This window comes from Marmota monax, unplaced genomic scaffold (assembly GCF_021218885.2).
Source record: "Marmota monax isolate L192 unplaced genomic scaffold, Marmota_monax_Labrador192_F-V1.1 WCK01_AAM20220418_F8-fsc00491, whole genome shotgun sequence".
Taxonomy (NCBI): domain Eukaryota; kingdom Metazoa; phylum Chordata; class Mammalia; order Rodentia; family Sciuridae; genus Marmota; species Marmota monax.
The window spans coordinates 277,303-293,488 of NW_026692211.1; the positions used below are offsets into that span (position 1 = coordinate 277,303).

A 16,186-nucleotide genomic window follows, 5' to 3' on the forward strand; every position below is an offset into this window, starting at 1 on the left:
CGGATCTCGCCCACCCAAGCGCCCAGGGTTCTGCGCCTCTCATGCTCAGATTCCTCCAAGTCCTCCCACAGACGCGCAAGGGTCACCCGCACGCCCAGAACCCGCGTTTCTTACCCGGCGCCGGCTACAAGACCCAGTCTACCGCGGAACCCGTCAAAATTAAAACTCGGGCCAGCCCCTGCTTCTGACGTCAGACGCATGCGGCTGCAGATCCGTACTGATTGGCTACGCTAGAGCTCTCCTAGGCGAATACCAGGGGAGCCAGCGAAACGCGGCCCCTGCGCAGAGAAATCTGATTTGCTTATGTCACCAGGCGCCCTCTTTGTTGAGGGCACCGGAACTTCCGTGAAGTTCTTGGATGGACCCTGTAAAACAGAGTCTGACGCCCCCCAGCGTCAGGATGTCTTTACAGTATTTTTATACGCGGTCCAAACTCATTTCTTCAGCGTTTTAAGGACTGAATGATCTAGTTCTTCGCAACTACATTTTCTCCTTTCCACGAGGTGGAGGCTGAGAATTGCCACAGAGAAGCCCCACGTTTGCCAAACGCTTACTGCTGCGCTCACAAATTTCCTGTGGGGTAAGTAGATATAGGTCGAAACAAGCTGGTTGATTATCTCACTTAGCTTTGCTGGCCTTATGTCCAGTTGATATTCGAACTCAAAAACAAAAAATTCTATTTTTGACTGCAACCTTCGGGAAATAACTTTTATTTTTAGGTTTCCTTTCACTATTTGTAAAATGAGGGAAAGGCTAGATGACATTCCTTGACTTACAAACCACTATTCCCAGATAGTTCTAGGTCCACAGGTTTTGAGAATTGTAACAGGTGTCAGAGTTCACAATAACTTGGCAGGAAGCCATATTTTTCACAGAACACTCTGCAGTAAACTCAGACCTCTTGGTGTATTTACATTCTAAAAATAGTGTTCAGGGCTGGGGTTGTGTTTGGTCTCAGTGATAGAGCACTTGCTTAGCATGTGTGAGGCACTGGGTTCGATTCTCAGCACCAAATTGTGGTATATATGTGTATTAAGAATTGTAATGCAAAAAAAAAAAAAAAAAGCACATGTATAATGGCATAAAATAAAGTTCATTGATAACTAAAAAAATTTTAAAAATAGTGTTTGTACATAATATTAAGAATACAGTTTTTAAGTGCAGACTTATCTTCTACATAAGTTCAAAGACTTCCGAGCAGACAAGTTTTTAATGGACCAAAATGATCATGTCTTTTTTTTCTCTTGAGGACACTATTCAGGCATGGTATTCCCCCAATGCATTTCATATAAGATGTTATTTTGTCCAATGCATCTACCTTCATTTTAGAACAATTAAAACCAGCTTTAAGATGACTGAAAAACAAACAATCCTGACATCATCTACATGGATTTTTTTCCTCCGTGTATTAATGCTCCACTTATGAGCTCAACCTGGGAGCAATACCTTTTGAGAACTGTGAGTGCTGAAAATTTCACAGTATTGAAGAGACTACAAAAAATCAAATTGAAGAAAGGTGTTTAAATGTATCACTGCATCTAATTATAAAAGTTCATCATTGATTTAGTTTTAGCCATCATGTAGAAATTCCTTGACAAATTCTGATTGGTAGTCTAGAGTTGGTTTCTTCACCTTGACTTTTAGGTCCTCTTTGCATCCCATTCTATGCAAGGAGTAGGAAACAGTACCAATCTTTAAGCCCTCAAATCTTCCTGGAGTGAGGGAGCAAGCCATTCTTATGGGATTTAGAATAGTGGCAATTTTGAGGAAAGAGATGGGATTGATTTTGAGAAAAAATGAGAGCAGATTTAGGACCCATTGAAAGTGGGGATATTAAAGAAAGAGAGGGTGAGGATGAGTGATAGATTTTGGATTTATGCAACTGGGTGTTTTTTGAGGCAATGCAATGAAATAGGGGACACAGGAAAAACATAACATGTTTAGGGGAGTCAATAGATTCTGTTTTCAGTTTCATAATGAGATGTATCTAAGATACTGATTAAGAAAGGCCAAATAGTCAGCTTAATCTCCAGTCTGGGGTTCTTGGGAGAGGTTGATGTCTCCTTAGAATACAAACAGAGGCCCATGAACAATAGTTTTGAGAATCATAAAAAATACCTAAAAATGAGATCTAAACAGAGTCTATATTACAGGGGTTTTAATCTTTTTGGGGGTATGTGATATTACAAACCCCTTTGAGAAAATACTGAAAGTGATTCTATTTTTCCTCTTGGAAAAATATACACTCAGAATCTGAAGATTTTGCATACTTTTTCAGGGGTTCACATATTTTACTGAAGTTCATCCATAGACATCTCTCAGATTAAGAGCCTCAGGTGTAGAAGGTCAGAACCCTGGGGAGCACAAGAATTTGAGGGGCAAGAAGCAGAGGTAAATAGGAGTAGCCAGAGGGGTTAGGAAAGTGAATGATCCTATTTTGGGTGTGATGGTGCACACTTGTAATCCTAGCAATTTGGGAGCTGAGGCAGGAATATCAAGGCCAGCCTCAGCAACTTAGTGAGGACCTGTCTCAAAATAAAAAGGGTTGGGGATGTAGCTAAGTGGTAGAGTGCCTCTAGGTTCAACCTTCATTACTATAAAAGAGAAAAAAAACAAAAAATTGAACTACTCTTATCCCAAGGCCATAGGGCACCCTGACCATGTCCTTTATATGCCCCTGTTCTCTCCCATCCTTCTTCCAGCTGTACCCTTTCTCACAGGGAGATGAGCCCCAGGACCAAGGGAATATACCACCAGGATCATGGGCAATCTCCTGTAATCAAAGCTCTATGTCATAGGCTCCTGGAATTTTCTAACCAATTGATCTAAGCCTGTGTCAAGGGCCTTACTTGGGCCTCAGCCTCTGGTTGTCCTTCCAAGGGCCAATCCTTTGTCTAAGATAGTGGCTGGGGTAGGGGTGCAGGAAGCTTGAATAGCAGGCTGGGTGTCTTGTTGCTTGTGAAAGAGGCACAAAACAAGGTTGGGAGGCCTAAGGACCACTGTTCATGTGCCATAATTCAGTGTGAAACCCTAGGAGATGGTAAGTTTTAACCATAAATTTTCAAATGGTACACATAGAGTATATAGGACTCAGTTTATATTCTTGCCCCCAGGTTTTCCCAGTATAAGAGATGGGTCTGCAGAAAATGATGGCATAGAATTCCAAGAAAGGAGACTTTTAGGAAGGAAATGGCCATTGTCAGTGCTATAAAGCAGTGCTTCTTAAAGTCTGGTCCCTGGACCAGCAGCATCACTATTACCTGGGAACTCATTGGAAATCATATGCTTGCCTTTCCTGCGGTGATGACCTCCCCACGAGAACATGCCTCTCGCAAAAAAATCTCCATCATCCCTCTCCAGAAGAGAAGAGGAAACACAAGAAGTGGTTCCTGGTGCAGAGCCCCAATTCCTATTTCATGGATGTGAAGTGCCCAGGATGCTATAAAATCACCACAGTTTTTAACCATGCACAGAGAATAGTTTTTTGTGTTGATTGCTCCACTGTTCTCTGCCAGCCTACAGGAAGAAAAGCAAGACTTACAGAAGGATGTTCCTTCAGGAGGAAGCAGCACTAAAAGCATCCTGAATCAAGATGAGTGGGAAAACATACCAATAAACACGTTTTGGATATTAAAAAGAAAAAAAGAAATCACATGCTTGGGCCTCATATCATATCTGTTGAATAAGAAATGCAAGATAAGACTGGACATTTCTCTGTTCAGCCTCTGTAATATCTTTCTATAGCACTGGTTAGAGTGTATCAGAATCACAGTGAGGGCCTTTTAAAATATATCACAAAACAAGAAAGGGAAACAAAAGAGAAAGGTTAGTCTCCAAAGGACATAAATGCCATGAGTCCATTATGCTGCTGAAGTTCTCACTCACTGTGTCCAGTTACACAGGCTCTAGCTCATATCTCCTGAATCTTTTCTCTCCCCTACATCCTCACTCTTTAGTCTCTCATTATCTTTCATCTTTAGCTATTGCTGATCCATTTCCAGTCTCACACGATTCCTATCCATTTCTCTTGTTGCCTCCATTTATAAAACAATCTTGGCATCGCTTTTCCCTGAAAAAAAATCTATCAGTCACCTCTCAGTTCCTATAAATTTCAAACTTATAGACTCAACTTCCACCCACTTTTTCAATAATCTGAACTCTTATCTTTCCCCACTAAAGTAGTCTTTTTTTCCAACTACACTGAACTATTCCTTCTTCCTCAAGTATTCCAGGCACTGGCATGCCTCAGAGCCATTGTACATGTAAATCCCTCTGCTTGGAATGATTTCAACCATTGGGTCAACATCAACTACTACCTGGTCAGCTTCTACTCATCCATCTAAGCTCTGGCCAAGCATCCCTCCTCTGTGAAGCTCCTCTGGATCCCCTGGACTAAACTTTCCTATTTGGTATTTCCTTGAGCTCCACACTGGTCTTGTTCATAGAACTTGCCATGGTGCTCCCTAATTGTTTGTATCTTTTTCTTCCTACTATAATGTGAGCATCTGGAGAGAAGGGAACCATGTCTTACTCATCTTCCTACATCATCCTCTATTTTCTCTTACTGCTACTGTCTCTGGTGCACAATGTTTATGAAAAGGAAAAACCAAATAGCACATTTTTTTTTAAAACAAGTTACTGACCATTTAAGGACAATGTCTGGATTAGAAGGTTTTAGGGAGGATCACATGAGAATATCCAGTACATTTTCACACAAAACAGCCATAATAGTCCATTGCCTTATGTAGAAAAGTGTTAGGCAAACACGTGATTCCTATTCCAGGTTTTAACAGTGTAATACGGGAGATATGACAATGCATAAGAGGTAAATAACAGGTGACTACCAATTTTGCTAGAGGGGCAGGAACATATAGAGAAAAGGAGGCAGAAACATTAAAGGAAGTATGTAGAAACATTATCTGGAGGATGATAGAAACAGGTCAAAACCTTTTTAATATATATTTTTAGTCATACATGGATGCAATATCCTTATTTTATTTGTTTATTTTTTTAATGTGGTGCTGAGGATTGAACCCAGTGCCTCACACATGCTAGGCAAGTGCTCTATCACTGAGCAACAACCCCAGCCCCCAAAACCTTTACTTATACATAATAAAAAGACATGTTTGAGCAGATGGAAGAGGAAGGTGGATATACAGAAAAAAGATATGGCTAAGTACTGATACTGCATGCAGCCTTGAAGGTTGCATGATTTTAACTGTCACTTACAACTATGCAACTTTGGATAAGTTACTCCTCAGTGACTCCACTTACTTCTCTGTTCAGTAGGGATGGTAATTGTTATTTCATAGGACATTTGAAGATATTTAAATGGAAAAACTTGAAAATATACACAATGTGCCTGGTACATGGAAGCATTAAATGTGTACTAATTTATATTCTCATTACTCTGTAAGGAGATTAATCAGAAGATTAATCAGAAGGATTAAGCCTATTAAAGATGGGTGTTCAGGAACTGAAATGCAAGACACTAGGGGCAGAGAACTTCTTAGAAGGTTGTGACAGTCACAACTATGAGAATACAGAGACAAATGGGGAGCAGGTGAAGGTAAACCTATCTGCTTTGGTAACTGACCAAAGGAAAGCACCTGTGGTAGGAAAAGGAGAAGACAATGGCCAGGGTGTTACTACCTGGGAGACTGGCAGAACCATAGAAATACACTAGAAACCTAGAGAGGAGCTTGTTTTGGATAGGCAGAGATGTGGTGTGAATTTCAGCAGGGTCTTTAAATTTGTGACTGAAGCCAGGAGGATATATAGCCAATACCCCAAACTGTATTTGAAACCTTTTAAGTTTAACCTCTAAAACAGTTTGAGGTATTGGCTAGTAAACATAGTTGAGTTCTCTAAGTAGACAGACTAGAAGTGTATTATCTTTGAGTATATTTACCTAATTAATGAGCCAAACAATTAAACCAGTTCTTCTGTCCTGACCCAGGAGGAGGGAATGCTATTCAAAATGAGACCTATTAGAAGTAAGAGCCTGGATGCCCTGCATCCCTCACCTCCCTGTAGGCATCAGTTTATATCTACTTCACGTCTCTTATCCTCTGTGGTATAGAATTTTCTACAGTCTTATCTCAAACCTGAATTTGTCCTATGGATTGGACAAAGATGCTTTACAGAGAGAAATGCTATGCATGCTCAGCAGAGACCCTCTACTTAAAGATGTGTGGCCTTTCTGAGAAAGAAGAAAACTAATCTCCTTAATTGTCATAACAGAATATTCTATTTGTTTCTCAAATAGATGTTTATTTCCCTTCAACCAATGCAGCAGTTACTTTAAACAACAGGGCAGAACCCTCTATCTTATGACTTCAACTGGTGTTTTGCAAAGGGAAACCAATAAAATGTCTAGTTGCCAGGTGTGATGGTGCATTTATAATACCAAGGTTAAGGCCAACCTTAGCAATTTAGTGAGACCCTATCTCAAAATAAAAAAGGGTTGGTGGTAGAGCATCCCTGTCCAGTTTCCAGTACAGTACATCCAGAGAGAGAGAGAGGGGGGGGAGAGAGAGAGAGAGAGAGAGAGAGAGAGAGAGAGAAGAAGAAGAAGAAGAAGAAGAAGGAGGAGGAGGAGGAGGAGGAGGAGGAGGAGGAGGAGGAAGTTCAGTGTTCCAATTAATCCATAAGAATATTAAACATATTTCTTCCTTAATTTCGCTGGATAAATAATTGTGTGTGTGTGTGTGTGTGTGTGTGTGTGTGTGTGAGAGAGAGAGAGAGAGAGAGAGAGAAAGAGAGAGAGAGAGATGTGAAATAACTTTCACCCTTGATTATAGATCCATATATTTAAAAGACAAAATGGCTACAGAAAGTTCCGGAATCCATGCTTTTTGTATTATATACTTCACATTTCTAATTACTTAGTTAAAAAAAAAAAATCACTCAACAATGAAAAACATTTTCCTGAGAAGAGTACACAGTTTATCTCAATAATTTTTAAGCCATGAACCATGTAAGTCAAAGGATGCCAAAGAAAATGCTAAATTTATATTTCATCTGCCTTTCATAGCAAAGTAATTTGGGTATTTTTTGTTGTTTCATTAAAGCATATGGAGATTGGTCCATATACTTGATTCCTGTTTCACTTAAAAGCTGCACTAGGTGTCATATCAGATTTCCACCACTGATTTAATGATGGCACAGTAAGTTTGATTTTGTATTAAAAATAATCCCAAGTTATCCCTTTCATTAGGGTCAAATGGAACTCTTAGCCAATCTTCACAACAATCTTGATTTTCTGATGCACACAATGAATTTTAGGATGTTGATACTAAATAATCTTTTAGTTCAAAGTTATTTTTTCATTAAAATTGGTGTCAATTTTTAGAACAGCTTTAGGATTATAGAAAAATTGAGTGGAATGAACAGAGAGTTCCATATAGCTGCTTCAAACAGTTTCTACTATTATTAATATCTTGTAATAATAATACACGTGGGACATTTGTTATAACTGATAAACCAATATTGATACATTAACTATAGTCCATATGTTATGTTAGACTTCATATATTCATCATCACTGTATCATAAGAATACTTTCACTGCCCTAAAAATCTCCCAGCTTCACCTATTCAGCCTTTTCTCCTCCCAATCCAGGAAACCACTGATCTTTTTTCTCATTTCCATAATGTTGCTCAGACCAGAGTGTCATATAGTTGGAATTATAAGCTTATAGTTTTTTTTAAGACAGCTTCTTTCACTTAGCAGTTTGCACGTTAAGGTACCTTCATATATATATATATATATATATATATATATATATATATATATATATATATATATATATATTGTGGCCTGCTATCTCATTTCTTTTTTTTTTTTTAGTTGTAGTTGGACAAAATAACTTTATTTTATTTATATGTGGTGCTGAGGATCAAACCCAGGGCCTTGCACGAGGCGAGCACTCTACCACTGAGCCATAACCCCAGCCCCATCATTTCTTTTTATTATTGAATAATAGTTCATTGTATGGATGTGCCAGTATTTGCTCATCCCTCCATATATCGAAGGTTATCATGGTTGCTTCCAAGTTTTGGCAATTATAAATAAAGTGGCTATAAACATTCATGTACAGAATTTAGTGGCTGTAAGTTTTCAATTCATTTGGGTAAATACCAAGGAAAATAACTGTGTAAGGTAAGTCAGGTTTGTTTTGTAAGAAATTGCCAAACTGTCTTCTACAGTTGCTATACATTTTTCATTCCCATCAGCACTGAGAGTTCCAGTTGCTCCACATCCTCACCAGCATTTAGAGTTGTTAGTGTTTTGGATTTTAGCTATTCTAGTAACTGTGCAGTGGTATTTCATTGCTGATGTTTTTTATTTGTTTTTGTTTTTGTGGTACTAGAGATTAAACCTTGTGTCACCCTATGTGGAGCTACATCCCCAATTCTTTTTGTATTTTGAGACAAGGCTTCAAATAAGAAGTTTCTAGGGCTGCCTTCAAACTTCTGTTCCTCCTGCCTTTGCCTTCCAAATATCTGGGATGACAGGCATGTGCCACTGTGCCTGCCTCATTTGCAATTCTTCAATAACATGTGAGGTTGATATGCCTGTTTTCCAGCTCTATATCTTGTTTGGTGAGATATCTGTTCATATCTTTTGCCTGTTTTAAGATTTGACTGTTTTCTAAATTTTAAGGGTTCGCTGTATATTGTAGATAGCAGCTCTTTATGGAAATGTGATCACTAAAGACTTTCTTTCAGTCTGTGACTTTTTTAAATAATCTTTTTTAATCCTTTATTTTATTTATTTATTTTTATGTGGTGTTGAGGATTGAATCCAGTGTCATGGTAGACAAGCACACTATCACTGAGCTACAAACTCCAGCCCCAGCTTTAATTTTTACGAAAAATGTACGGTCTGTGTCTAGATTCTTCCTCTTCTTTGCCTCCTCCTCTTTTTTTTGCATGCATATGAACAGTTGTGCCAGACACATTTATTGAAACAAACTTCTTCATTGAATTTCACTTATTCCTTTTTCAAAAATTAATTGATTATATTTGTGTGAATCCATGTCTGGGCTTTCTGTTCCATTGATCAATTGGTCTGGGTTTTTTTTTTTTTTTTTTTTTTTTTTTTTTGTTATTGTTGTTGTTTGTTTGTTTTTTGTTCTTTTGTTTTGCAGTGTGAGAGATCAAATTTGGGGTGACACACATACTAAGCAAGTGCTATATCCTCAGTTCCTCTTCTGTTTTTATGCCAACATCACACCATCTTGGTTACTATAGCTTTCTAGTAAGTCTTGAGGTCAGTAGTATCAGTGTTTTTACTTTATTCCTCTTGAATACTGCATTAGCCATACCCTTCTCTTTCCCTATAAAATTTAGCTTGTTAATATCCATAAAATAACTTGTTGGGACTTTTAATAGAGGTTACATTGAATCTACACATCAAATTGGAAGAACTGACATTTTTAGAATATTGATTCTTCCTGTCCATGAACATGATCTCTCTTCATTTATTAGAATTTTTTTCCATCACAGTTTTATGGCTTTCCTCATAGGTCTTGTGTATATTTTACTAGGTTTATACCTACATCTTCCATTTTGTGTGTGTGTGTGTGTGTGTGTGTGTGTGTGTGTGTGTGTGTGTGCGCGCGCGTGCGCGCGCTAATGTAAGTGGTACTGTGTTTTTAAATTTCAAATGAGCATTCCTCATTGCTGGTATGCTAAAATTGGTAATTTGTCTCTGCTTTCTTAATCTGGCTATAGGTTTACCAATTTTATTGATTATTTCAAAGAACCAGACTGGTTTTATCAATTTTCCTCTATTGATTTCCTAGTTTCAATTTCATTGCTTTCCACTTTTTTCCCCTCCTCAGGGAGAGAAGCTGAGAGCTAAGGGTTTTCACCTACTTGTCCTGCACTGAATTGGGGGAAAGTATTATGGTAACTGAGTGTAATTTCTGCTATATTTTTTTCTTTTCTTCTGCTTATTTTGCATTTAATTTATTATTCTTTTTTTAGTCTCCTAAGTGGAAACTTACTGATTTTAGATACTTATTCTTTTCTATATGCCCAATCAATGCTACAAATTTCCCTCTCAGCACTACTTTCTCTGTATATCTTGAATTTTGACAAAGTGTACTTTCATCTAGTTTAAAATATTTTAAAATTTCACAAGGAAAAATGGGGGCATGCCTGTAATCTCAGTAATTTAGAAGGCTGAGGCTGGAGTATCACAAGTTTGAGGCCAGCCTCAGCATCTTAGTAAGACCCTTAGCAACTTAGTGAGAACTGTCTTAAAGTAAAAAATAAAAAGGACTAAAGGTGTAGCTCAGTAGAAAAGTACCCCTGCTTTCAAATCCCCAATAGCAGAAAAAAAAAAATAATTGATTTCAGTTTAGACTTTTTGTGTTGTTTTGGAGATGAGTGATGACTTCCAAGTTCCTCACATGCCAAACTGGATCAAAGTTATTTTTAAATATAATAGTTGATGATTTAATATTATTAAATGATTTAGTTATCTGATTTTCATTAGTTCATTAATATTTCTTAGTTCCCATATTTCTATTGTTCCCATTTAACAAGACTTAAGAATATAGCAAGGTATGCCTTAAAAAAGGGACCAAGAGGCTGATGCAGTAGCTGTAATCCCAGCAGCTTGAAAGGCTAAGGCAGAAGCATGTTCAAAGCCAAGCTCAGCAACTTAGCGAGGCCCTGAGCAACTCAGCAAGACCCTGTCTCTAAATAAAATATTAAAAGGGATGAGGCTGAGGCTCATTGGTTGAACACTCCTGGGTTCAATCCCGGTATTAAAAGAAAAGAAAAGAAAGAAAAAAAGTAAGAAAAAGAAAAGGGGCCATAATGCCTATAAGGGAGATGATGACATCATCAAGATGGCAGCATAGGAAGCCTCAAGCCCTTCCTCTCCCCAGAGAGATGCTGACTTAACAATACATATATCAATTCCTTTAGTGAGAAATCAAGAATATAGTTAAATGTTCTTATACCTGAAGTGAGTATAAAACAAACATGTAGGCAAATTTGTGGCACTCTATTGCTAGACAGAGTACCTCCCCCTGACTTAGTATAACATAATCAAGAGAAAACTCCCAGCTTCTGAGTTCTCCCTGGGGTGGCAAAAAGGAGACTGAATACACCCAATATGCAAACTTTCCAAAGGTTTGCCTGAGGGACTGGTTTCTATCTTGTCTCAAGCCCAATACTGAGAGTGGTGGGGGGCAGGACTGGATGGACAAGGATAGGACACACAGGACATATAACAGGACAGGTGGCTGAGAACTTCTGAGAACAAAGAAGATCTGGATTAACATACACTCAATTAGCATAGTACTTTCCCCCAATTCAGTGCAGGACAAGTAGGTGAAAACCCTTAGCTCTCAGCTTCTCTCCCTGAGGAGGGAAAAAAGTGGAGCATACATTCAGTTTTTAGTTAGAGCTGCCCAAGAGACTAGTTTTTGTCTTGCCTGGTCGGAGTGCTGTACAGAAACTTGTATACTACAGATGGGGGTGGGGGTGGAGTGGGATTCTAACAATGAGAGTTGAGTGGCTTGCTGCTGCTGTAGAGGATCTATATCACAGTACACACAGGCCAGTACATGTTGGGAGCCCCTCCCTTGGGAAGAGAAGAGTGAAGCATGTGTCCATTGTTCCATCTTTGCTATCATATGATCTAGTTCTCTTGTGTATAGGTAGTTATAAGAGAGAGTTGTACTCCCATATTCATTGTAGCATCACTCATAGTAGCTGAGAGGTAAAACACCTGAATGTCCATCAGTAGATGAATAGATAATGAAAATGTGATATACATATACAAAGAAATATTACGCAACCTTAAGAAGAAAATCCTGCTATATATAACAACATGGATGAACTTTGAGGACATTGCTAAGTGAAGTAAGCCAATCACAGAGCAACAAATACTGCATGATACTCTTATGTAAAGTATTTACAATAATCAAAATCGTAATCAAAATCATAGACACAGAAGGTAGAATGGTGGTTGCCAGAGGCTGGGACAGGGGAAAATGGGAATTGTTGTTTATAGGTACAGAGTATTAGTCATGCAACATAAACAATTCTAGAGATATTCTGACAGTAATGTGCCTATAGTTAACAATACTTAGAAATTTGTTAAGGGTAGACACCATTCTTTGTGTTTTCATCCCCCTCCCACACAAGATTTCTATGAGGAGTAATTAACTGTTAATATGGAACAAAGCGTTTGAAGAGATATCAGAATAAATAAATCAGATAAGACATACACAGAGCTTACATGTTGTTTACTAAACTGGTTGATTCCCTTAAAACAGCCTTAATGTTTTGTTTGTTTTTTTTAATATACAACGCATTATTTATTACAGTCACTATTTGTGTTATATATCACTAAAGCTTATTCCTCAAAATTGGAATTTTATTCCCTGTGATCAACATCTCCATTTTCCCTACCTAACCCCCTCCCCATCCACTAGTTACCACCATTGTATTCTCAACTTCCAAGAGTTCAACTTTATACATTTCACATATAAGTAATACCATATGGTATTTGTTTTTCTGTGTCTGGCTTATTTCAATTAACATAATGTCCTCCAGGTTCATCCATGTTATTGCAAATGACAGGTCTTCCCTCTTTTTAAAGGCTGAATAGTATTTTCATTGTGTATATACACCACATTTTCTTTATTCATTCATCTAATGAGGGACACCTAGGGTGCTTCAATGTCTTAGCTACTATGAATAATGCTGTAATGAACACAGGATACAGATAACTCTTCAACGACCTTAATTTAAAGCAACCATAAGAACATGCCTTCATTTGTAATATTTTTAGTTATCAAGCAAATGATTTGGTCACAAGCTTAATAAGCTCATTCATATGGTTATTTTAGAGTTTAGATCTCTTAATATCTCTATTTGAACAAAGTAAAAGAATGTCCACAATAACTTAAACATGAAACCATTTTGTTTTCTTTTCTATTTAGGATTCTATTGAAATCTATTTTATCCAGTATAAAAGGATAAAAACATTTATATTAAAAACTATAAAGAAAAGAAAAACTTCATTATAATTTTAGAAATGTCTCTAACAAACATTCTCCCTGGGATGTATGTATGATAATCTTTTAATCTAGATTAATAAAGTGTACAGTGTATTCTTATTCTCTTGGCATGAAGATAACTGTAATTTGCATAATATGTTCTTTTGGCATGAATTAACTATTTTGATTCATATTTAAATACGCATAAATGCATAAATGCATATACATATGTGTGTAATCAAGTTTGTCTAGGAGATATCTTATGGTAAATACAAAGGAGATCTTTTAGTTTTCTCTTAAATATTTTAGGAACTGGATACATAAAGATATTGTTAACTTCTATGGCTTGTCCAGTACTAGTTAGTAAACTACAGGTCTAAAATAAGGCAAATCCCTATCTGTTCACCTTCTTAGTAAGAATAACTCTCTAATTCAAACATGTGTTGGTCTCAACAAAAGGATCTTGCTCATCTTCATCAAATTAATAAAATATATCTTACTAAGTAAGCTTATATTAAGCTAAATGAGCTTAATACAGAAAATGCATACTATGAAATCAATCAATATATGAACAATGTAAAAGATTCATAAACAAAATTTTATTTTTCAATAACTACTTCTTGTGATTATGAAATTTAACACTGTGAATGATAAGAAATCTAGTGAACTTAATCCCAGTGACTCAGGAGGCTGAGGCAAGAGGATGGCAAATTCTAGGCTAGACTGTGAATCTTAGTGAGACCATCTCAAAAAAAAAAAAAAAAAAAAAAAAAAGTGGGGTTAGGGGAAGTGGGGCATGATGTAGCTTAGTGCTGGAGTGACCCTTAATTCCATCCCAAGTTTCCTTTTCTAACACATATGGAGAGAGAAAAAAGAGAAATCCAAGGAACTTAATGTCATGTATGCCAACATTTTTTGACTTGTCCTAATATTAACTGAAAGCTCACCATACTAGATAAAAAGTGGTATGTTACAACTTTGGCTACAATAAAACTACAACATATACAAAAACACATAAACCCAAAAGATCCAGTTTCAAAAGATAAATAATAACAATAATTTGCTTTAAAACTATTTCAAAGACATTTTTCCTGATTAAATCTGTGACCAATTCATTTTTTCTGCCTCCTTAAAAGATTCTTAAATTTATCAGTGAAGTTTCTTATAATTCCCTGAGCCCTCTCACATTACATCTCATGTTATTTAACTGTATGAATAGTGTATTTGCCCACATGAACAGAATATAAAAACTACTGAATTTATTATCAGAAGGGCAGTGGTTAAGTATTCCATTTTGTGAGCTCATGGAAATCCACAAAGTGTTCTCTTAGAATTGATACATCTTTTTTTCCCTCCTAAAACAAGCATAATGAGGCAAAATATTTGAGTGAAAACAAATAAGACAAAAGTACAAATCTTGGAGGAAAAAGCTGACATTTACCAACAGTTTGGGGGAAGGTGAAACATCAACACTTAAATGATGCAGTCCATCACATGAATCTGTAATGTATCTATGTCAGGCAGAACTTCTCCACACTTGGGACAGGAATGATTTGGAATACTCTTGTGATTGCTCTTGCCGCCAGTTCCTATCCTCAGCTCCTGGGAATAAGCAGGAAATGAAAAGTTTCATTAGTTCCACCTTGAAAAGAACTTCTGCTTGATTTTAATAACTTGGTTAATTTGGTCATCTATTAAACTTGATAATCAATACCCAGTGGGATACCACTCCCAGTCCTATATAAAATTTTTTTAATTCAAGACAGGGTCTTGCTGAGTTACTGAGGGTCTGGCTAAGTTGCTGAGGACTGGCTTTGAACTTAGGATCCTCCTGCCTCAGCCTCCAAAGTAGTTAGGATTACAGGTGTACATCACCACACTCTTTAATGGAAGACATCATTGTATGCACAGAGAAATCTCCACAGATAGTATCTGCTACTTTTCTATTTTTCAGAATTTAAACTGTATTCCAGGTGTGAGTCTTTGTAAAGACATAGTTTCAGTTCTAGGTACAGGACAATATAGGTTCTGGTTAGAAGCGAAAGAGGGAGAGAATATGAAGGAGGGAATCATGAGAGTATGGGAGGGGGTCTCCTGCAACAGTATGCACCTTTTTAGAAGCAAAACACTCACTCCCATTTATTCAGCAGATACTTGTAAGCCCTCATGGATGTGCAGGGTACTGACAAGGTGGGGAAGCCAGGTAAGAGAAGGGGCAGTGGTGGTGTGGAAGGGGGAGAGTGTTAGGCACTGTGGGGTTGGGTAGGAGTAAGAAAAGAGCCCTGGGCTGGGGATGTGGCTCAAGCGGTAGCGCGCTTGCCTGGCATGCGTGCGGCCCAGCTTTGATCCTCAGCACCACATACAAACAAAGATGTGTCCGCCGAAAACTAAAAAATAAATATTAAAATATTCTCTCTCCCTCCCCCTCCCTCCCTCCCTCCCTCCCTCCCTCCCTCTCTCTCTCTCTCTCTCTCTCTCTCTCTCTCTCTCTCTCTCTCTCTCTCTCTCTCAAAAAAGAAAGAAAGAAAAGAGCCCTAATGCAGAAAGGCCTCCTGGATGAGTAACCTATGAGAAGAGCCTTGGAAAGAATATGAATTGCCCAAGGAAAGTCAGTGAAGAGAAACAACTGAAGAATGAATCCTGTTATTGCCCCCATTTCTGAGTTAGGTTGAGGTTGAAACCTAAATCAGAGAATATTTGAAACAAGCTCTTACTCTGGGGAGGTCATAGATCAATACAAACTGTGATCATTGCTGAGATTTACTTCTGTCTCCTGGGCATCTCTCTGGCCTGACCTTTCTGGACCAGAGCAAAGCATTTTATATTTTTAGAGTCTCAGCCCATACTTTGGTTCATCCCCAAAACTTTGTTTTTGGATCTTTACCATTGTTATTTACTTCAAAATACATTACTGAATTCAATAACATGTAAGACTTTCAGACAAAAAATAAACTTAAGATTAACTTTCTATTTTCTTTACATTTTTTCAGTGCTGAGACCCAGACCAAGGTCTTTGCATACTGGGCAAGTGCTTTACTAGTGAACTACATCCCCGGCCCAAGAAGCATATTTTACTATTGTATTCATCATAAAGTATTATTTTTGAAGCAGGGCTTTCTAATTGTCTCATTGCTTGAGATTAAGGGTCAACAAACT

General features: G+C 37.6%; 1 protein-coding gene and 2 pseudogenes across 1 annotated transcript in view; 1 reads left to right on the forward strand and 2 right to left on the reverse strand.

Annotated features, from left to right (window-relative positions):
• Positions 1-205, reverse strand: part of LOC124085404 (protein MCM10 homolog) — a 30,113-nt pseudogene extending 29,908 nt beyond the window's left edge.
• Positions 206-296: 91 nt separating this feature from the next.
• Positions 297-3,654, forward strand: LOC124085399 (small ribosomal subunit protein eS27-like; annotated as a pseudogene).
• Positions 3,655-13,609: 9,955 nt separating this feature from the next.
• LOC124085415 (optineurin-like) overlaps positions 13,610-16,186 on the reverse strand; it is a 33,533-nt gene continuing 30,956 nt past the window's right edge. Inside the window, 2 exon segments of the mRNA XM_046433077.2 lie at positions 13,610-14,597; positions 14,599-14,632. Of these exon segments, the coding sequence (XP_046289033.1) occupies positions 14,504-14,597; positions 14,599-14,632 (128 nt within the window). The 3' untranslated portion in view covers positions 13,610-14,503.